The sequence below is a fragment of the Elgaria multicarinata genome, chromosome 1 (genome assembly GCF_023053635.1).
Source record: "Elgaria multicarinata webbii isolate HBS135686 ecotype San Diego chromosome 1, rElgMul1.1.pri, whole genome shotgun sequence".
Lineage (NCBI taxonomy): Eukaryota > Metazoa > Chordata > Lepidosauria > Squamata > Anguidae > Elgaria > Elgaria multicarinata.
The window spans coordinates 50,184,538-50,206,184 of NC_086171.1; the positions used below are offsets into that span (position 1 = coordinate 50,184,538).

The 21,647-nt window shown below is 43.2% G+C and overlaps 1 protein-coding gene across 1 annotated transcript in view; it reads left to right on the plus strand.

The window, feature by feature from the left end:
- The window catches only part of GPR158 (G protein-coupled receptor 158), a 154,624-nt gene that overhangs the window by 74,867 nt on the left and 58,110 nt on the right, over positions 1–21,647 (plus strand). Inside the window, exons 3-4 of the mRNA XM_063127910.1 lie at positions 433–535; positions 11,206–11,423. Coding sequence (XP_062983980.1) covers positions 433–535; positions 11,206–11,423 — 321 coding nt within the window. The remainder of the gene's footprint in view (positions 1–432; positions 536–11,205; positions 11,424–21,647) is intronic.

A 21,647-nucleotide genomic window follows, 5' to 3' on the forward strand; every position in this document is an offset into this window, starting at 1 on the left:
GGGTTTTTTTTAAAAAAAATGCAGAGGAGTTGTGAGACTCTGTGTCACATTTTTGTATAAAGTATTCATGTAGCGAGGATGCTCTGTCTGTCAAATTTTAAGTGTTATGACGTTCACCAAATAAATCCGAAGCGAAGGGGTGGTTTTTCAGTTTTGCCAAATCCAAGAGGGGCAAACAGTATACAACATCGCTATAATATTTGAACAAAAAACAGTCCTGGCGCCGGAATCTTGTTTGCAACAATCATGTGCTTTTGATTCGTCGACACTGACGGTGTCATTTTAACGTTTGTTTGTTGTTTAAAAATGGTCTGTTAAGAAGAAAGGCCACTGCTGTATTGCCATATTGCCAACCTCAAGATGAAGACATGTATCTAGAAAGGAGAGTGGGCCTCTCTTTCATCTTTTTTCTTTTTTCTTTCTTTCTTACAGTGTATGCCAATTAAAGGTCTTGGATTTGTACTCGGAGCCTACACATGCGTTTGTAAGGCTGGATTCTATAATCCCAAAATATTTTCAATGAACAGCGTTCACAGTAAGTGCCTTTGCTTGAGTTTGAAAGAGAGAGCACATTAATAATGCAGGGTTCCTTTTTATCCCTGTCAGGGCTTATATAGCATATTCCCAATGGTCTGCAACTCAGGGATTATATAATCACTTAAGGAATTTTAGGCCTGTGGTTTGTCATCTGTGATACTCTGGAGAATCCTGTAAAACATATCTACTTTTAAGTGTATTTGATTTGTAAATAAATATTAATTCATGTTGTTGTTGTTTTTTAAAAACTGCTTTACTACTGGGCAGCAGTAAAAAAAAATTGGCACCCATATTAGAGCAGAAGCTGGTTCTGTTCCTTATTTATGAGCGCATATTAGTTTTGCTAATTTTTCTTTGAATTACTAGCTTTTATATAATACAATAAAACAGTTGACGGAGTACTTGGTTTTTTGGTCTGCAGAAGCCAAAAACTTGGAGGCCCAGTTAACTGGGTTTCTTTAGCTCTGCTTTCAAGAGTGTAAACCCTTCCTGTCTTACATCATTTCCTGGAAGAGGAAGTTTGCTTATTCTCCCTTAACAAATTAACAAGGATTAGTTTGATTTGATCAGCCAGTCACCTTTAGTGCTCAGGATGTAACAGTAAATGTACACATGTTAAGTATTTGCCCCTCCCTCTGATTCTCTCCTACAAATGCTTCCTGCACTTCTACATTTTGGATTACATCAGCAAATGCTCACTTGCAGGCTCATGTTTACTGATATAATATGCAATCTTAAAAGGGAGAAAGTGGTGTTGTCAGTCATTCACTTTGGCCTTCTCTTTCACACAGGCCTGATTTGTACATAACACTAACCCATGGTTAATTTTACCCGTGGTTTGTTGCCCTAACAGAATTTCCCACTAAACCATGGTTAATTTAACTCATGGTTTGTTTTCTTCAATCCCTGGGTTGTTTATTTCCCTCTTCGTTTGCCCTCTACCTCCCTTTGTATAACTGTAGTACTGACATGTACAGCGGCTATTTTTTAACTTTCATTTTTTCTGCCTTAGCCCATTGCCTCTGTAGCCTGGTGAAACAACCTATGAACAACCAATGGTTCCGGGTTGGCATGTAATGACAATCCATGGTTTAAATAAGCCAGATTTCACAATCCAACAACAATCTGAATTCTGAACTGAAGCGGGCCAATTAGGATCGATTCAGAGAGGAGCCAAAGTGGGTCAGCTCTGGTCCGAAGCACTTCGGAGCACTTTGGACTGATCCGGAGCCGCCCCCACCTTACCTGGTCCTGGAATGAACACACACAGCCCTCCATGCCTCTTCAAGAGAGTCATCATGCTGACTCCCTTGAAGAGGTACCGGATGGCTGTGGGCACTCATGGCAGTCCAGATAAGAAGCAGGGGGCTCCTGCGGTGTTTGGGTAGGAGCTTGTGCGGCACCAGCCAATTGGCTGGCCCATCAGATGTCCAAATAATTTGGAGATCCAAATCTCATTCTGGATCCATATCCAGAGTGAGTTGGATCCCAGCCCAGGTGGGCCGAGGTGGATCGGGGCTGATTTGGAAGCTCCGACTTGGCCTCCAAGATGGGTGGTAGAGGCTGTGCACAGCCTTAATCGAGATCTCTAAATGACCATATGCAAATCACTCTTTTGTCCTCTTTTTTCAGCAATTTATAAGTGGCCACTGTAGGTCCAAAGCATCTGGAGGGTACCAGGTTAGGAATGGTGACTTAGGGTGCAATCCTATGCATTTTAAAACAGAAAAAAGTCCTTTAACTCCCAGCATTACCCAGCTAGCCATGGACTTTTGTAGGCTTTTGTAGGACTTTTTTCTTTATAAACATTCATAGGATTGCACCTTTAGAGGATAGCTTGCAAACTATCCAGAAGCTCTTTAGAGGTTCTCTGAGAATTAGGGTTTTATTTTTTTCTTCGTGTTTGCAGGCTCTCATTGGAAATAAATGGCAAAAATGTATAATTGATAACATGCATTGAATAGTACATATATATTCAGGTAATTAAATGACACATAAACCCCCCAAAAGACCACCTTCCGTAGGCCCCTGCAAAGTAATGTGACGGGCCTGAAAGTTCTCTTCTTTCTAGGAAGCAGAGTCTTTTAGTTCGACCAAGGCCTTAGCTAGACCTAAGGTTTATCCTGGGATCATCTCGGGGTCATACCTGCCTGCTCCTGGGATCCCCTGTGTGTCATTTACAGATTGTATTATTAGATTGTAAGCCTATGCGGCAGGGTCTTGCTATTTACTGTGTTATCTGTACAGCACCATGTACATCGATGGTGCTATATAAATAAATAATAATAATAATAATACATGAATAGGGATGACCCCTGGACGATCCCGGGATAAACCTTAGGTTTAGCTAAGGCCTCAGTTTGCCAAACTCAATATATGCCTTTTATCAAAATCAAAAGATGAGACACCCAGTGTCAAGAATGGAGAACACTGTCAAATGATTTATTTATTTATTTATTTATTTAGAATATTTATATACCGCTCCCCATTGAAAAATTTCGGAGCGGTGTACAAGGTAAAATAAAAATAAAAACAGAATAAAAACAGTTAAAACAAAATTTAAAAGAAGCAATAACAGTAATCCAAGGCTGCATGTTAAAGAAAGGCTTCTTGGAATAAATATGTTCTCAGGAGGTGCCGAAAGGAGTACAAGGTTGGCGCCTGCCTGACCTCCAGAGGCAGGGAATTCCACAGGAGGGGGGGGGCTACCACACTGAAGGCTCTTCCCTTGGTGGATTCCAATCAGAGGATGGATCTATGTGGAACCACCAGGAGCAGGCCCTCGGATGACCTCAGTGACCGGGCAGGTTGGTAAGGGAGAAGGCGCTCTCTCAGGTATCCTGGTCCCAAGTTGTTTAGGGCTTTGTACACAAGTACAAGAACCTTAAACCTGGCCCGGTAGCGAATAGGCAGCCAGTGCAGTTCCCTCAGCAGAGGAGTTACTTGCTGGAAAGGGGCAGCTCCAGACAACAGCCGAGCTGCAGCATTCTGCACTAGCTCCAGCTTCCGGAGCAGCTTCAAGGGCAGCCCCACATAGAGCGCGTTGCAGTAATCCAATCTTGAGGTTACCAATGCCTGTACCACCGTGGTCAAGCTATCCCTGTCCAGGAGAGGCCGTAGTTGGCGAACCAACCGAAGATTGTAAAAGGCACTCCGAGCCGTGGCGGCTACTTGAGCCTCCAACGACAGAAATGGGTCTAAGAGTACCCCCAAACTATGAACCTGTTCTTTCAGAGGCAGTGCAACCCCATCCAGAACAGGCAATGAGCCTGTCTCCCGGACTCGGGAACCACTCACCCACAGGGCTTCCGTCTTGCCAGGATTCAGTCTCAGTTTATTGGCCCTCATCCAGCCCATTACTGAGTCTAGGCACTGGTCCAGGACCTGCACAGCCTCACCTGATTCAGTTGTCACAGGGAGATAGAGCTGCGTGTCATCAGCATATTGATGGCATTTAGCTCCAAATCCCCTAATGACCGCTCCCAACGGCTTCATATAGATGTTAAATAACATTGGGGACAAGATGGTGCCCTGCAGCACTCCATAGCTCAAATGATGAAAGCAAAGCCACTGGTTCAAAATATGGAAATGAAGGCCTGTTCGCTTTGGACAACCAATAAAAGGTGTTAGCGTTGAAATGAATGCAAGAAGAAGATCTGATGGAGGTGGTTGTTGCTGTAAAACAAACAGCGTGACCTGAAGGTTTGTTGTTTGTATAGCTATTTTGCTCAGGTCTGACAAGGAAAGAGATGGATCTGGACAGAAGTATAAGAGCGCAAAATGTCCGTAGAACAAATGAACACAACTGCGAAGGAAGGCCGAGGACAGGGAAGAAGAAACTGTGGACCCAACAAGGAGGAGAAATACTGAGATGAGCAGAGAAATCCCATTCAGCAGCCAGCCTTACTGTTTTCAGTGGGACTTTGGGTAAAATCCAATATAGGTCCTACGTAGAATAGACCCATTGAAATGAATAGGATTCACTTGGTCATGATTACCTGAAGTTGCATTCATTTCAATGGGTCTACTCTATATAGGATCTATATTGGATTGTACTCTAAGTATGCCCTTAGGATAACCTAAGGATTATCCCAGGCAAATGGAGGGGTTGCCCCTGCCTGCTCCCAGGATCCCCTGTGTGTCATTTGGATGCACAGGGATGATCTTGGGACAATCCTGGGATATAGGCCTGGTCTAGCCATGGCCTATGTTTAGGATTGCGGAGTTAGGAAGTCCCCGAACAATGGATCATCTAATGCAGGGCAAGAGGAGTGGCAGAGGTGATCTTAGCCTCCTACCCTGCAGATTTGTTAGATGGGCTTTTTAGCCCATCTAGCAATATCACTTCAGAGGGGAATGAAGGAGGCTGGAAGAGACCCAGGTAAACTTGTATCCTGGCCTCTCCGGTCCCCTCCCTGCCTGCTGGAATGCCCCCTTTTCTCCCTTTCCACGTTGATTTTCTGACCTCAGAGGTCAGCCAGCACATTTCTTTCTGTGCCAGCTGCAAGGGGGTGGGGGAGGGGGAGCGGGACTCTGACTCCCTGTTCCGAGGCTGGAGCACTGTCTCTGACCTCAGAGGAAGAATCCCCGCTATCCTATAGCCCTTCAGACAATGTCTAAGGGCCACAGGATTACGCCCTTAGTGGGTCATGTTTTATTGTGGCTATTTGCTAATTGGGCCGGGTTTGCTTAATTACAGTTATGTGCTGCCCCCCAGGTGATTCAGTGGTGAAAGTGGGTTATATGAGGCCAGAAGTGCTGTTATCTAAACAAAAGCAAACAAACAAAACCCCCGTACACTTCAGATTTCTCCTTTCGAAGGCAATTTTAAGCCAGACTGGAATCGTGGAGATTTGTTTTTGCAAGCCTCTGATGCTCTGTGAAATTTCCTCAGCACATTGGTTTTAAAAAAGATTGTTTATCTAGCTGCCAGCTCTGCAAACCCAGCAAGGAATCTGAAAGTCAAGCTGTGTTCTTGCTTGCTCACCATCATTAATAATCAAGATTTTGCCGGCCAGATGCTTCTGCCACTTAAAGACTTTGCCGTCCTTCTGCTTTCTGTGAGGCTGGCACAGTTGTAGGTCGAGGCAGAATTGGGAGGCAAAGTAGGCTGCTGAGATATAGCAGGGCAGATGGGATCCTGCTTGCAGTACTGCGCCGGATGCAAAAACAGCCCAGTTTATTCTCTGCAAACTCTGTAGTGAAAACCTGCCCTGCTCTAGGCTCAACCCTGCAGGGGTACCGCTGCCCAAATAGATCAGGGTAGGGGCAGGCAACCCAGGGCCCTCCAGATGTTTTGGATTACAACTCCCACAGTCCCCAACTATTAGCCATGTTGGCTGGGGCTGATCGGAGTTGTGCTCCAAAGTTGTGCCCTACAGGGTGGAAGTATCAAGAACGAAAGGCGTATCAGCAGGACCACAGAGAAGTGGGAAGTCAGATCCATAAGGGCCAGTAGCCATGCTGCTTTGGCCCGCCATTAGCAAGGCTAGGTGGCCACACACAAGCTGGGCTGGAGTCTGCATCTGTGCAGAAGCTTCGCTTAGCAACAGTCATCACAGCACTGCCTTATTCTTATTACTATTACTCTTATAATTACATCTGTATCCCACCTTTTTCCTCCTTAAGGAACCCAAGGGGGCTTACATAATCCTCCTGCTCCCTTTTTTTATCCTCACAACAACAACCCTGTGAGGTAGGTTGGGCTGAGAGTCCGTGACTGGCCCAAAGTCACCCAGGGGGCTTCCATGGCTGAGTGGGGACTAGAACCCGGATCTCCCAACTCTTAGTCCAACACTCTAGCCACTACACCAGAGAGGCTGATCTGAGAAACGTAGATCTAGACGGAGAATACACTGCCATTATGCCGGATTTCATTACCTTGAATGCTAAAGCTAAAAGATTTCCTAATTTTTATACACACACATCAGCATTGGTTGGACCGTCCTGCACAGGTGGCGTTTACATGTGTAGGAGGGAGTGGGATCACTGCTCCTCAGCATTGGCATGTTAAATTGCATATCTGTAATGTGTGCCTGCACATTGGCTCATGCATGTGCCAGTACACACAGGTGTTGGCTCCTACGTGTAGTTGCAAAGCCCTGTGCTTTTGCAGAGTTCATGACTGCGTGTATAAGGCCATGTGCATAGTTTGGATGTGTGATATCAGCACATTGCAGTCATAGCATAGTAGAGTTGGAAGGGGCCTAAAGTCTGGTGGTGGGGAGGGATGGAGTGGCCTCTGCAATCTACACACACACACACACATACACACACACCATGTTCACTGCACAGGCATAGGAACATCCAGTGGAGGGTGGTGGCTCTGATTTTCGTGGGGCTGTGATTCCATTCTGGGTTTCGGTCAAAACCAGTCAGAACTCTAAAAGAGCTATCCAAAGTACAGAACCGTAGCCCCAAAATGGGCTCAGCACCTTGGATACCCCTTTAGAGTTCTGGCTGGTTTTGACTGAAACCCAGAATGGCTTCACGGCCCCATTGAAATTTATTTATTTATTTATTTATTTATTTATTGGGGCCAAGCAGCCTCCCCTGGGGACATTGGAATGGTGCGCTCCTCTCTTCTGCAAGGAACGGCATCATAACCACGCTGCACAAATTAAGCAGGGGTTGAATTGTGTTTGAAAGCATCATGTGGCTGCAATTCCAACGGAGAGAAGGGAAGCAGGCATTCCATCACGCCGTGGTAGAGAAAGACAAAGGAAGCAGAGATATTCCATTGGCTCTGCTGAGAAACCAGCAGTCTTTGGGGTCTCCCTCCATTGCCACCTAGTAGAATCCATTTCATCAGCTGCTCCAGAGAGAGAGAGGTTGGAAGCGGAGCCATGCTTTCAGCTCTGCTGAGAGACGCCAGCTCTTTTTGCCTCCCCTCTCCCTAAATAATATCCATTCCAGCTGGTTATTGTAAGAACTTTGTGACTTTAGGAACTTGAGTTTGCTGTTTTCCTCCCCCCTCCTTCTCCAATTTTCCTTTTCTGACATGTCTTTTGGATGAGAGCACAGATTGCTTTGTTTTTGTTTGTTTTTAAAAATGATCTGTAAGTCGCTCTGGGAGCCTTTTTGGCTGAAGAGCAAGGTAGAAATGTTTTAAAGAAGCGAACACTGGGCATGATCCAATAGGTGCCTTGTGCACGTGCCCAACCCTGCCAGTTGCCATCCGTGTGTGGCCCCTACCACTTGCGTCCATCATGTAGTGCTTCCAGGGGCAAGCGCCCAAATGACCTCCCCTCTCTAGAAACGAGCATTTTTGCTCATTTCAGAGCTTGCGTGCAGCAGCGCTACTTGACAGCCACGTTGCAGCAACCGGCAGGGCTGGTCATGTGCACAAGGCCCCTATTGGATCCTGCCCAACGAGCCAAGTATGTTGGAGACTTAATGTAACTGAGAAAGAAGAGCAACAACCAAAAATGCATTCAGCATCTGCTTGATCAGTGTCAAAGGACTAGTAACTCTGGTCAGCTTGTGTGGCTACTACTATGAAATATGTTAGACTTGTTTTGTGTCTTCAGGATTGCTACATTCTCTGCTTAGAAGGAAACGGTGGGCACCTTCTTTCTCACACATATAGAATTCTAATTACTAGATCCAGAGTAAAATATTTTACACTAGTTCCGTCTCATTTGGATAAGGAACAGTGTTTTATCCAAATCTTCCTCACCCACATTCTTTGTAAAGAGCAGGGATTTTATGCTTGATTTTGGGATCAAAGTAGATTCATTTATGCACATATCTGCCCTGCTCACATTTAAAACCAGATGGAGTTGGTGGGTGTTGGAGTATCTATGCTTAGATTAAATCCAGTGTACAGAGTGAAGTAAAACCAAACCTCTTACCTTAACTTTCGCACTTTGTTGCTGCATGCAATTTTCTCCCAGATCAGGGAGCCCTGGGCCCTTCTTTTTTTTTAACAGAGGACTGACCTCCGTTTGAAGGCACCCTCTGTTTGAAGAGCTGCCCCATTCAGGCAGTCATATAGGTCACCTGGTTGAGTTTTTTTGCATCATGGTGGGATGGGCTGCATTTCTATTTAAATTAAAATAATAATGCCTAAATTTATATCTATGCATATAAATTAACATATGCAAATCATATGCAAATCAGTGCTCTCTCTTGTCGTTTTTTTCATGACGCATGTCTTCTTTTTTTGGCAATTCATAAGCGTCCACCCTAAATATCTGGAGTGATGTGGGCAGGGGGAAAAATGTAGGAAGTAATGGAGCACAGTGAGATAAGGCAAGGGGGGGGGCAGGGCTTAGCTCCCGCTACCCACACACTCCATTTCACGTAAGAAAACAAAATCCTCACACAGACAAAATAGACATTACCTTAAATGTGTGCTGAGCTGCAGCATCTTTTATTTATTTTTTACTTTAAATTAGGCACTGGGCCCCTGATCTATATTGGGACCTTAGCATTACCTCCCAAGGAATGCAGTCCTTGCTGGGAAACATTTCCTCAGCCCTGAACCAAGGCATTAAAGAGGGCAGGAGATAATTTAATTGGATAAACCTGGTCCGTTAAGCGGTACGACCTTTTGATCCCAATAAATTCTTGAATGGGTGTAAGTGTTTAGAATTAGAGTAGGAGCTTACTGTTGGGTCAAATTATATCTCTAAGGCTGCAATCCACTGCATGTTTAGACCGGAAAAAAAGTCCTACAACTCCCAGCTGGCTGGGGGATGTTGGTAGTTGTAGGATTTTTTTCTGTCTAAACATGCATAGGATTGTGCCTCAAAAATGTTAAACAAACAAATGCAAATGTCTGAAGTAGGCCGTAATGCGTCCTTCCCATTCCCAGGCTGAGGGCCAGGCCAAACACGCATATTCTTCACGTAACTACAGCTAAGAATGCATTTTCCTATCTGTGCCAATTTAGCATCTGTTTATTTATAAATCTATTCCATCCTGTTTCTTCATCAATCTACAATTTAAAAACACACATGGAAATTCACATTAAAATATGACTATATTCTCCCCCCAACACCCAAATATACATTTTTGAACCCATTTTATTGTAAATTACACAGTTTATATTCGTTTGTTTATGCTTTTTGAGCCGAGAACTGTATTGTAAAATTGGGGAAGGGTGTAAACCAGAGGGATAAATGGGTCCCAATCCATGTATTAGTCCAGGAAATGCAAATCAATTCACTTAAAAACATGGACCAAACAAAAATCCTCAAATACCCTTAACCTCAACAACAGGTGACGATTTGCATGGGGTTGTCCGAAATCTAGCATGACAGGCAAAATATTATCTCAAGTGTAATGCTTTTTGATGGAGACAATTCCTGCATTTAGCTGCCATTCATTTAGTTTGACAGCAACCAATTATGGGGATAACTCTCAGTTTTTTTCCAAGTGGTGTTTCAAAGTAGCCATCACATAGTCCCTGTCCACCTTGAAAAAAGGGTTGGGAGCAAAGAAACAAACAAAGGCTTTCAAAGCCAGAGGTGCAGTTAAGAGAGCAATCCTATGGACCCTAAACAGTCTGGGGGAGGGGGCATAGGATAGTTCAGATTCCTGGATCCAAGGTTGGAGTCAGCACTCCGACCTCAGACTCAGGAGTCCACATTCTCCACCACCTCCCCCTTGCAGCCTGCACAGAGAGAACCACCTCGGCTGCTTCCCTGAGCTCACCAAAATGACCTGAGAGAGGAGGAAAAGGGGGTTGTTCTGTGGGCAGGGAGGGGACTGGGGAAGCGGGGATATGAACTATCCCCACCTCTCTTCAGCACTCTTCCCTCCCCTTCTGTAGAGCCCCAGCTAGATGGGCAAAGACGGCCTTCTAGCAAAAATGAAGAGCACGAGAACTGCCAAGGTGACTATCTCATCTACGCGCCTCCTATTCTGCATAGAATGCCCATCCGCCTCCCAGTTCAGAAGCTGATGCGCACCCAGATAGGATTGGGCCCCAAGTAATTTTTGACTCTGGACTTATTCTCGGAGGCGCCCCACCCTCTTTAGGTGGTAATACGTAGTGCTTCACATACTTACGAATGTGATACCCTTGCCTTGCTGCATCTGGGGCCCACTACCATCCATTCTTCTGCCCCAAAGGGTCAGATGTCAGCCTTGGATGCCCACCTCCCCAAAGTCTTTCCCTGATGCCACCACTGCCTCAAGCGCAGAGCCTAGGGAGGTTGTGGGTTCTTCCACACTAGAGGCATTCATGAGGCAGCTGAACAGCCATCTGTCAGGTATGCTTTAAGGTAGATTCCTGCAATGAGCAGGGGGTTGGACTCAATGGCCTTGTAGGCACCTTCCAACTCTATTATTCTATTATTCTATGCATCATATGATTGTTTCTATTTCACAAATGACAGCTATGCCTCAAAGCCACAGACAGACAGTTCTGTAAATGGGCATGTTGTGTGTTATTATAGTACTTTATCGAGTATTTACTTGTCCTTTTATTTCTATTCGCATACTTCTGTAATGTTTTTATCTTGAATGCCACCCCGTGGGTCTTCTTCCTTTAAAGATGATCTAAAAATAATGTGGTTTTTTTTTTTAAAAAAGTAAACATTTAAATAAAATAAATAAATGGGAGGGTGAAATGGGATCACTGGGAAGGTAAGCCCCTCTCCCACCTTCATTGCTTGAACTATACGATGATCTTTCTTCCTCTGTATTTGATACTTTTAGGAAAGGATGCAGAGGGCCATTTTTCTGGAGATGAGCTGTCTGAGGAAGTCTATGCCTGCTTCCCCTGCAGGGAAGGTTGTTCTTACTGTACAGATGGTGCTCCCTGCTATGCACAGGAGGACAAGTATTTACGGCTTGCTATCATCTCATTCCAAACTCTCTGTATGCTGTTGGCCTTCATCGGCATGCTGGTGGTCTACCGTTTCCGCAAAGCCAAGGTACGCATAGGAGCTTTTCCTTTTCCCCCCCATCTTTCTGCCTGCCTTATTTGCCACGGATGCCTCTCGGTACAAGGGAGTGACCCAAATTTGCCACTCAGGGAAAGATCACAGTCAATTACCACAGCCCTAATGGAACAGTCTGAGTGCCAGGGCCCAGATTTTCTGAATGACTAAGTGCCAAGCCAGTTGCTGGAGTAAGGGCTGTATTAGGCAGGTCAAGATGAGCCTGATTTGAGGGATTTTAAGGTTTCTGACCTCCACAGTCTGGAAAGCTGGGCAGGGAGGTTATTTCTGCTTGTACAGGTCCCTGCTGGCTCGCCTGGCAGAAAGGGAGCAAAGTAAGACTAGCCCACACCATGCATTCTGTACGGTTGGCTTCCTGTACAGAGCACAGAGGATTCAAAAGAGGAAAGGGTACCTGCCTTCCCCGAGGCTATTATGGATTTCCATTGCAAAGCTTAACTTAGCAAAGTTTGGGAAGCTACTCTCTGACTGAATATTCAGCATTTAATTCAGATGTCTTACTGACCTGCTTTCCATGTAAAGACAACCCAGAGTATGGATTGAGTACGGGTTGTCCTTGACTTGTTGTTTGTTGTTGAATCATGTGTTGTTACTTGCTGAGTGCAAACCCTGCACTATGGTTTAACAATGGCTTGTTTTCCATGAACAACTCAGGAAGAGAACTCATGTTTTGTTGTTTGTTTGTGAACTCTGGATTATTCATTGTCTAAAAGGTTGAAATGCCTCTCCTGAGGCTTAGACTGGGTTCAGACAACACAAGAACCTATGGTGGTAGTCAACGGTTGGTTATTTAACCTGCAGTGTTGTCTGGAGGGATTTTTTTTTAACCAGTGGTTGGTTATTTGGCTGAAATAACCAATGCAAATAACCAACACTGTGCAGAGTTGGCTATTTGAACCACCATTGGTTATCATGTTGCATGGAGGGCATTGATGGTTATTTCTCAGCTACCGTTGGTTATTTTGTCAGTCACAGAGTCACAAGGCAAGAGCATTCAAAGTGTTGGCTGCTGCTCTAGTCCAGCTGGCAGGATAGATTTTCAGCAGCAATGGCTGATGGGATACTAGCGGGTAGACTGAGGGGGGAGGGCAGGGGATGAGTAAGTCAACTCAGTGCGGAATAATAGTCAACTCAATGCTGATCCTAATCCATACATGGTTGATTATTATCATGTTGTGTGGGGATTATTATCTGTTGAGTTGATTGTTACCCCACCGTTGACTATCGTGTTGTCTGAACGCAGTCTTAGTGGCAGTCAGAGCTTTAAGCTGCAATATGCTGGTATTGACTCTGACTCTACCTTTTGCTCTGTCTCTACCCACCACTGAAATGTGGCTTCCAAGACATTCTCTTCGGGCTGAAAGAAGCTCCAGCCCCACACCCTAAATGATCATTTGCCAGTGTAAGGGGTTAGATTTTAGTAAAAAAAAAAATTAAAATCATGATAGCAGTGGACAGAATGATTCAGCCGTAAAAACAGCCCCCTAGTTTACACATTATAGCCAGCGAAATCATATCTTTTAAATGTCTGCTAAAAACATATATTTTTAGGGAAGCCTTCCCTGGACTATAATTTATTCTGGTTTTAGGTGCTCTTTAACGTCTTAATCTGGATTGTTGTTATACTATGGTTTTAGCTGTAACTGCCCAGAGAGCCTAGGCTGTTGGGCAGTATAAAAATGTAATAAATAAACAAACAAATAAATAAATCTGAATAATTAATACTGGAATCCTACTGCTCAATCACCTCTTTCTGTAAATAGGGAGACCTTTCTATTTAGCTTTCCCAAGTAATCAAAGTTGAACCTATCTCATGGATGGTGTCTTAGATAATGTCCTGTCAGTTCCTTCAATTCTAGGCATGGTTGGAAACCTCAGAACGGGCTGCTACAACTTTGCTTGTTACACTCCCCCCTCCCCATACACACTATTTTTTTTTTTTTTGGTGGCAAATCCTTTGTATTTGTCTGGATTATGATATATATGTTTGCTACAATTGTAATGCATGTGACAGAAGTCGCTGGCACTATTTTAGTCCCTTAATCCCATTACTGGGAAAAGGCATCTGTTCAATAGCCTGATGGTAACTTATCTTCAGAGCTCCGTTCTCACTCCCTAAAGTTTTACTTCATTAGGGTAATATTATTGGTTTTTAATGGCTGTCTTAAATAACTGATGCCGTTAGGGAAACATGTAGTGTTGCATGGCTTTTGATCAACAGATATCTACTTTTGTGAATACTATTACATTGAAAGATGCGTATTGTTGTGGCCCAAACGTTACGAAGACACTGTCCAGGTTTCAACACCTTTATTGATAGAAAGGAAAACGTTGCAACGGAGAAAAGATGTGCCTTTGCCAAGGAGCATCTTTTTGACTCTTGCTGGGTGTGCCAGCTGTTTTATTAGCAAGTTCTGGTCATGTAAGCATAAACGACTGAGCATGCGCAAAGTACGACTCAATAGGAAAGTTAGCTGACCACTGATTCCTGTATTTTCTGTGGTTAAGCCAGCTCTTCCTGTCTGTCCTGTAAGAGGAACTGGCTTAGCAGTCAGCCGTTTCAAAGTTCACCCAGTGTGAATGTTATTTCTGCACCAAGCACAAGACCATGCACAAGATTTGTTTTATGAACAGTTCAACTCCAGTACCAACATGGCTTCGCTTATGCTAAGATAAAGCTCAAAATATGGCTGTGGCAATATTTACACCATAAACATACACAATGAGATGGACAGCATTCTGTTCAGTGGAGGCTGGTGGCTCCACTATCCAAGGCCCCACTGACACTGGAGCATAAACAGAACAGGAAATTTCTCCCAACCCCTTGCAAATACAACAGAAGGTACACTGATGACAATTTATACGCTAGTAACGATAGTAATAACAATAGTAATAAAAAAAATTAATTTGTTAGTCTAGTTAAAACATATACCAAGCTGAATTTTAAGATGCCTTTTTAATGGTGTGCTGCTTTTAATGATGCACTGGTTTTAAATGTTTGAATTAATTTTATGTATTTTATGTTGTTTTTAATTGTGTTGTACCCCGCCTCAATCCAGAGGGAGAGGCGGGTAACAATTATTTTATATATATATATATATATATATATATATATATATATATATATATATATATATATATATCAATGGAAACAAATACATGATATATATTGGGTCAATAAAAACACAATATTGTAACATTTAAAAACTATCTTTACCTACAAACACTTTACTAATACCAAACACGTTTCGACCTAGGGACTTCTTCAGTGATGACCATTCACAATTGGTCCATTCACAAAATGACCATTCACAATTATACAAACATATACCAACAATACATACAACACAAGTATCAGGAGGCACTACTGCAGTGTTAAGACCTGTAAATACAAAGACAGGTCCTACCATTGTCAGGCAGCTGTGTCAGAAGCAGATTTCAGATGTCATGAATGGGATGCAGATCATTAGCTTATTTAATTTGGGGTTTTGTAGTTTCCTGGTTCCATTGCCATGATCTGCTATGTAGTGCTTTCCCCAATAATTCAATTCATTTATTTTATTTTTAAAAAACTTACCACCCTTATTTTGTATCTGTGTTAAAGCATAAATATACAGGGTTTGTTCTCATTAAAAAAACAAAACAAAAAAACAACTTTTTTTTTTTACACTGAAGTGCAATTATGCTGCTAAAAGAAATAATATGTTTAAAATGAAGAAAATAATGGCTGATTTTAAAGTAATAGCAGGAATGAATGCAGGAAACAACGAAGGCAAGAGCCAATTTCAGTAAAGGGGTAATATCCAACGTTAGTCCTAACGTGGAGCAGACCCACTGAAATGAATGAATCTTAAGTTAGTCGTGATGAACCCAAGTCCCATTCATTCCAATGGGTCTACTCTATATAGCACTAACATTGGATACTACTCATGCCACGACACAGGCTCTGAACACCAGACCTCATATCTGCCACAATTTCTTATGAGGCGACACAGGCTCTGAACACCAGACCCGGCCGAGGCTACTCCGTGCTCAAGCCAAGCACCACCACTTGATATGCCTGAGGCAAGGGATAAAGCCCACCTTCCTCCAAACTATGTGGAGAAAGGGGTTTAAAATGGAGAAGGATTTTAATGTATATAATAATGTGCTGTGAGTTATATCTGCTTAGGTGAATGATTGTCAGAGTGGGTGTTATATGTGTAAACTTAAGATGATAAATGCCAAACAAACACATGGGATTTTTGTAGTAGTTTAAAAACAAAACAATTAAAATTTATTTTTAAAAGTTCATAAGCTTTGTTTCAAATAACAACATTTAAAAACCTTTTTGAAACCTTTCATACAATCCGGTCACTCATTCACATTCGCGCTTTCCTTTTTCTCACACAATCACTCTTGAACTTTCTTTATTATCAGTATTGATTAATATACTTCCACTATGTGCACACCACACTCTAAAGACACCACTCAAATTTCCCCATTGGGTGCTCCTGAATCTCCCAGCTATCAGCCCTTGAATAAGTCATTTCCTGAACTAAGCTGGAAGAGAAGTACTTCAAGAAATGATTAATGAAATGTCCTGTTATCGGGAGAAGCAGGAGGATTCACTTAAAAATGCTCCAGACAGGGAGAACTTGGCTGCCTGAAGGCTGTAATCCTAAGCTTACTTTCTAGGTATTGAACTGAACAGAACTTATTTCTGAGTAACCGTTCTTAAGATCTTGTGCCTGATAACAGGTAATTGAAGGATTTTCATGGAGAATATAGAGCTATATATTAAGTGTCAGGTGGACTCAGATTTACCAGGGGTGCAGGTAGGGCTGGATCTTGGGGACAGTTTCCAGTGCCCACAGCCCCACTCACCCCAATGTCCACCTAGAGAGCAGCAAGTGATGATGGGGGCAGTGATAAGCCTGTGCCTGCTGGGGCTTACACTGCTTAGCACAGCATCCTTTCTTCTTATTTTGAAAAACACCTTGTAGCCAGGAGGCAGCCAGGTGGGTAGGTGCACAGTTATTGTTTTTACTTTAATAGCGTCCAACAGCCGAAGCTCTCTGGGTAGTTCACAACAATTAGAACCATAAAATACAAGACAATAAAATACAATGAAATACAAAAGAAAAGCTTATAAAAATAAAAATAACCAAACAGAAGCTAGCAGGATGCAAAAGTGTAAAATACAATACCAACTATAAAACTAACTGAAAAACTAAAATGCCTGGGAGAATAAAGAGGTCTTTACCTGGTGCGAAATAAGCATAAGGTAGACTCCAGGTGAGCCTCTCTGAGGAGCTCATTCCACAGTCAGGGTGCCACAGCAGAAAAGGCCCTCTTCTTAGAAGCCACTCACCTCATTTCCTTTGGCAGGGGCTCCTGGAGAAGGACTGCTGAAGCTGATCTTCGCGTCTGAGCAGGTGTACATGGGAGGAGATGACCCTTCAGGTAGCCTGGCCCAAGCCATTCTGGGCTTTGAATGTTAGTACCAGCGCTTTGAATTGGGTCCAGAAATTGACTGATAGCCAGTGCAGTTGAAAGAAGGTGCTGGCATAACATAGTCACATTGGCCCAGTCCCTGTTCATTGTCTTACTGCCCTATTTTGGACCTGCTGAAGTTTCCGGACTGTTTTCAAAGGTCTCCCCTTGTATAACACATTGCAGTAATCCATACTACGTATTATCCCTTTCTAGCATCAGGGAAGCAGAAGAAACTATTTTATTCCTGTACTCATGATGGTGCTATGATTTACATGGGTTTAAAATGCAAAACTGCATGTCTTCAGAATATTTTTTTTAAATAATCAGGCTTCGACATTTTTTTCCTTTTTGTTTCACTCTATGTACCTGAATTATAGAAGCATAGAATGGCATTGGAGGGTGGAGAACAGAAATGTTGGTTGTGTGTTTCACAACTGAAGTAATACACATGGATGTCTAAAGGTGCCTGTAAGAGCATTAGGTCCAGGGTCAAAACTTAGCTGCAGCACTGAATTTTAATTCCATTGCTAGCACATCGCAGGAGAGCAATGCCTCTGCATTGGTCAAGGACCCCAGTGTGAAAGGATGACCCCAGTCAAACAGTGAATAACCCTGTTTATTTGCCCCCCAAATTGCAATTTTTCCTCCTTAATGCATACTTTTTGGAAACTCAAATCCCTCATTTTTATGTATTGACACAAATAAATTTCATGCTAATTAATCCTCTGACTAGCCAGAGGCTATGGAGATTTGAAATGCAATGTCTTTCAAACATATGTATCCTTTCTTTTAGCTTTGGTTTTGTTTTAGCTGATGCAGTGCAACCATCTAAAGACTTTCATGATTTCCCTGAAGCAAATGTAAAGTTTACTTAGAGTTCTCCAGCTAGTACCCAAGAGGGACTGGGTACAGTGCAACACTCTGCACTTCAGCAAGCTTTCATTTCAGTGGGGTTTGCTCAGGGGATATTCCCAATGGGCTCTGCCTGCTGCCTTCTTTCTTGAAGACATTTAGCACTGATCTTGCAAGCGAAGGAAATGTTGCTACTTGCGAGGAGGACAACTGGCACTATGTGTTTAATTCAAGTATTTTGCTCAAGCCCTGCTAGATATCGTGAATGGACTGAACTTTACCGACAGAGACAAGCCCATTTTGTTCTAGTGTGATGCAGTTCTGTATATTAACACTTCAGTTCAATGGAGGCAGCCAGTCTACATGTCCAAAGGAGTGAGCAGAGCAGATCTCTCCATCAAAATGAATGGGGAAGCACCCCCAGGCAGCGGATCTCAGTTATCTCATCTGAACCTGGGGCAACTATTGACATTGTATTTTGATTATTTGCCTTCTTACTGAAGCTTGATACCCCTATGGTTATAACGAAGGAAGGGAAATGCATTTTGAGTGTGCTTGTATGATATTTATTGTAAGCGGGTCACCTTTGATTTCTTCTGCTTTGTTGCTTATCAAGGAAAAACCACTATCAAAAGTGTACACCTAATACCAAACCTAAACGCATTTACTTGCAAAGTTCATTAGGCTGGATCCAGATTTAATCAGGCTTTGAGTAGAAGTAAGGAAGCCATGTGTCCTACAGCATACTCTATTTGAAGAGCTGTCCAGTCCAAGTCTGGGTTAAAGAAAAGGAACCCTAAGAAGGTAGAGCGGCAGGGTTGCCCATCAACAGGTAGCATCTAGAGAGCAGACCCATGGGTGATCCAGTCACAGTCTCCCCCCTCCCCACAATGTTGTGATATATTGTATTTCCATTTAAATCATAGTACTTTTCCCCTAAATGTGCATCTATACATAATAATTAGCAGAAACAATTTGTATGCAAATCGGTGTCCTCTTTTGGCCTCTTACACGATGCATAAATGGCCACCCCAGTCCAATTTTCTCTAACCTGGTACTGCTTCAGATGTGTTGGGACTGCAACTCCCATAATCCCCACCCAGCATGTCCATGGGATTTCTAAGAGTTGTAGTCCCAACATATCTGGAGGGTGCCATGTTGGGGAAGGCTGTCTCAGTGGGTTGGGTTTACTGTATTCACCACCATATCTTCCAAGTTTGGGTACGTCCCCCTATGGTGGAAGGTTACCACCCTAGTCAGCAGACTGAGTAGGTATACAGGTCAACTAGTTGTATTGGGTCTCTATTTAAATTATAGACATGATTTCTAAATGTGCTACTCTATCTATAAATTAGTGTATGCTCATTTTATGCAAATCTGTATCCTCATTTGTCCTCTTTTGGGGCAATGTGTAAGTGGCCACCCTACACTGAAATCAATGGGTCTTAAATCAGCCATGGCTAACTTATATCCCATTGATTCCAATGGGTCTGTTCTAAGTATGACTGAGTTTGGATTCATCCCATTGATATTAATTGAATTACTTCCAGGTGTACACCCTTAATGTTGGTTTGATCATTAAGGATATCCTATGTGACACAGAAATTTGAAGCATATGGCTTCTCCTTTACAAAATCCCTCCACCATACTATGGTGACATATCCCAGCTTGTTTAGCAGTTAACATCAGTTATAGAGCCTTCTATTAAATCTGAATCATTCCTGTTTAATGACTTAATAATTGGCATATCCGAACCATATTTCCTATGATTTTGCTCTTTAGATTATGTCATATATTGTGTTAAAAGCTATCTTGAATCAGTTAGGTATACGTGTTGATCTTTATACTGTCAACAGCATAGATCAGCAGTGAATTCTATATATGATCTGAAGACATACAAGATAAAAGCAAAACAACGATTGTAAGCTTTGCCTGCTTTTTTATAACCAGTTGAAAGTTGATTTTGATCCAATCCAGAGAAGAATTTGGGAGCTTTAAAATGTATTTATTGTATTTATTTATTGCATTTTTATATCACCCAATAGCTGAAGCTCTGTTACGGAAAAACTGGAGCCCACACGGAGAAACCGGAGTCCACACCAAAGTTCTTGTCCAAACAGATAGCTTTATTCGCTAGCGAAACAGCAGCCCGGGATGAGTCCACGGGCAGCTGCCCTGGGGACTGGGAGGAGGGGCTTTTTATACACGCCCCTCATGCAGAGGAAACGCCCACACTTTTACACAAAGGAATTGCGTGCGCATCTTGGCAGCATAGCACAACCGGTTCAAACCTGTTCGGTAGGAATGTCTGCCTCGGACTTCAGGCATGCGCAAAGAACACGGCCTTCATTAAGGTCATAACCGGAAATGACAGCCAGTTCCCTCACATTCCCCCCTTTGATACACTCTTAGCGAAGGCACAGAGTGCTATCATTATCCTAGATTGTCATCATTGACAGGGACTGGCCTGTAATCCTGCAAGGCCATTAGATGCACTGCAGTACGTTTATCTGCAATTTGCTCTATCATGTCCTTCAAACTTTGTATAATCATTGGCATAAGACAGGGTAACAGCAAGCATAACATAATTCTTATAACAACAATACTGATCATCTCTTTTAGCCCACCAAACTAATTGAACCATGAGCCTAAGCCCTGGCCTGAAGTGAGCTTGGCCATGGGCGATTAGGAGGTATGACGGTTTGATTTGGTCAATAGGACAAGATAGTTTGGTTCAGCATGGTAATGGTCTGACACGGGGTTTCTCCGATCTTGGGACCCCCGGAAGATATTCTTTGGATGCACCGCCTTCCAATTAGGGTGTTTGTCAGCATCCACTGACTATGGGGATTGGGGTCAGTGGTCTTATTATACGGCTGGCTGACATTGTATTCTTGGGCTTCCTAAGGCCATTGGTCTCCTAGGTTGGTTCCTCCGCATACATAACAATTAGATACATTCAGAGTCGCAGCGACAGTTTCTGCAAAAGTGACAAAAAGGTTGCGCGCTATCTCTGGCACTTCAAAAGGCTGTTCGACTTCTTTCTAAAGTCTTGGAAGAAGTGCTCTTGTATGGTGTGGCCTGTTTCTACAAACTGGGTGAGCTTCAGATAAATCCGCCCTAGGGGATCTGCTCCCCGTCCATGAATGCGGAGCCCGAATTGGTTCCCAAAAGTGGTCACGAACTTTTGTGGGTTAAAAACGGTAAAATTCACTAAGTTGCACTGTTGTGCTTTGCAGTTACTGAGGACTGGCACTTTGGTTAAAGAGGCGTGGATTTTACTAAGGGGGGGTGTTGTTGGATAAGTGGCCCACCATACACAGTTCTAATAAGGACAGCTGTTACCGCAATTGGCTTGTTTGGGGATGGTAGTCTGCATCGGGTCTGTGGAGGGGCATATATATTTGTCTTCGTGCATGTATGTTTTCTCCCAACTGAGATCCCCACACTGATCTGGCCAGTGGGAGATCTTACAAGGGTCTATGATCACAGAAGCTGGAGAATTTGGGGTTCTAAGGGGTATTTTCTGCAATAGTGTACCTTGCTGGTTAGCATCTCTGACCTCTAGGTGCCATTTAACAGGATTTTCTCTGGGATCAAAACATGTGACTTTGTCATTCAGAGAACATGCTGAGAAAGAAACATTACGGAAAGTGCAAGACGTTTTGGTCTCAGTACACTGCAATTTACTCTGATATATAAAAGTCTGTTTGATTTGGTTATGCAGTTTCACTGTTTGTATACAAGAGGAGCAGAGATCAAGTTTTGACTTCTGGGATGATATGCTCAGGGTCAGCAGGAAGAGCAAAATAGGCAAAACGTGCTTCGGGCGGTGTCCACCTCTTCTTTCCAGGTTGAGAGGGGATG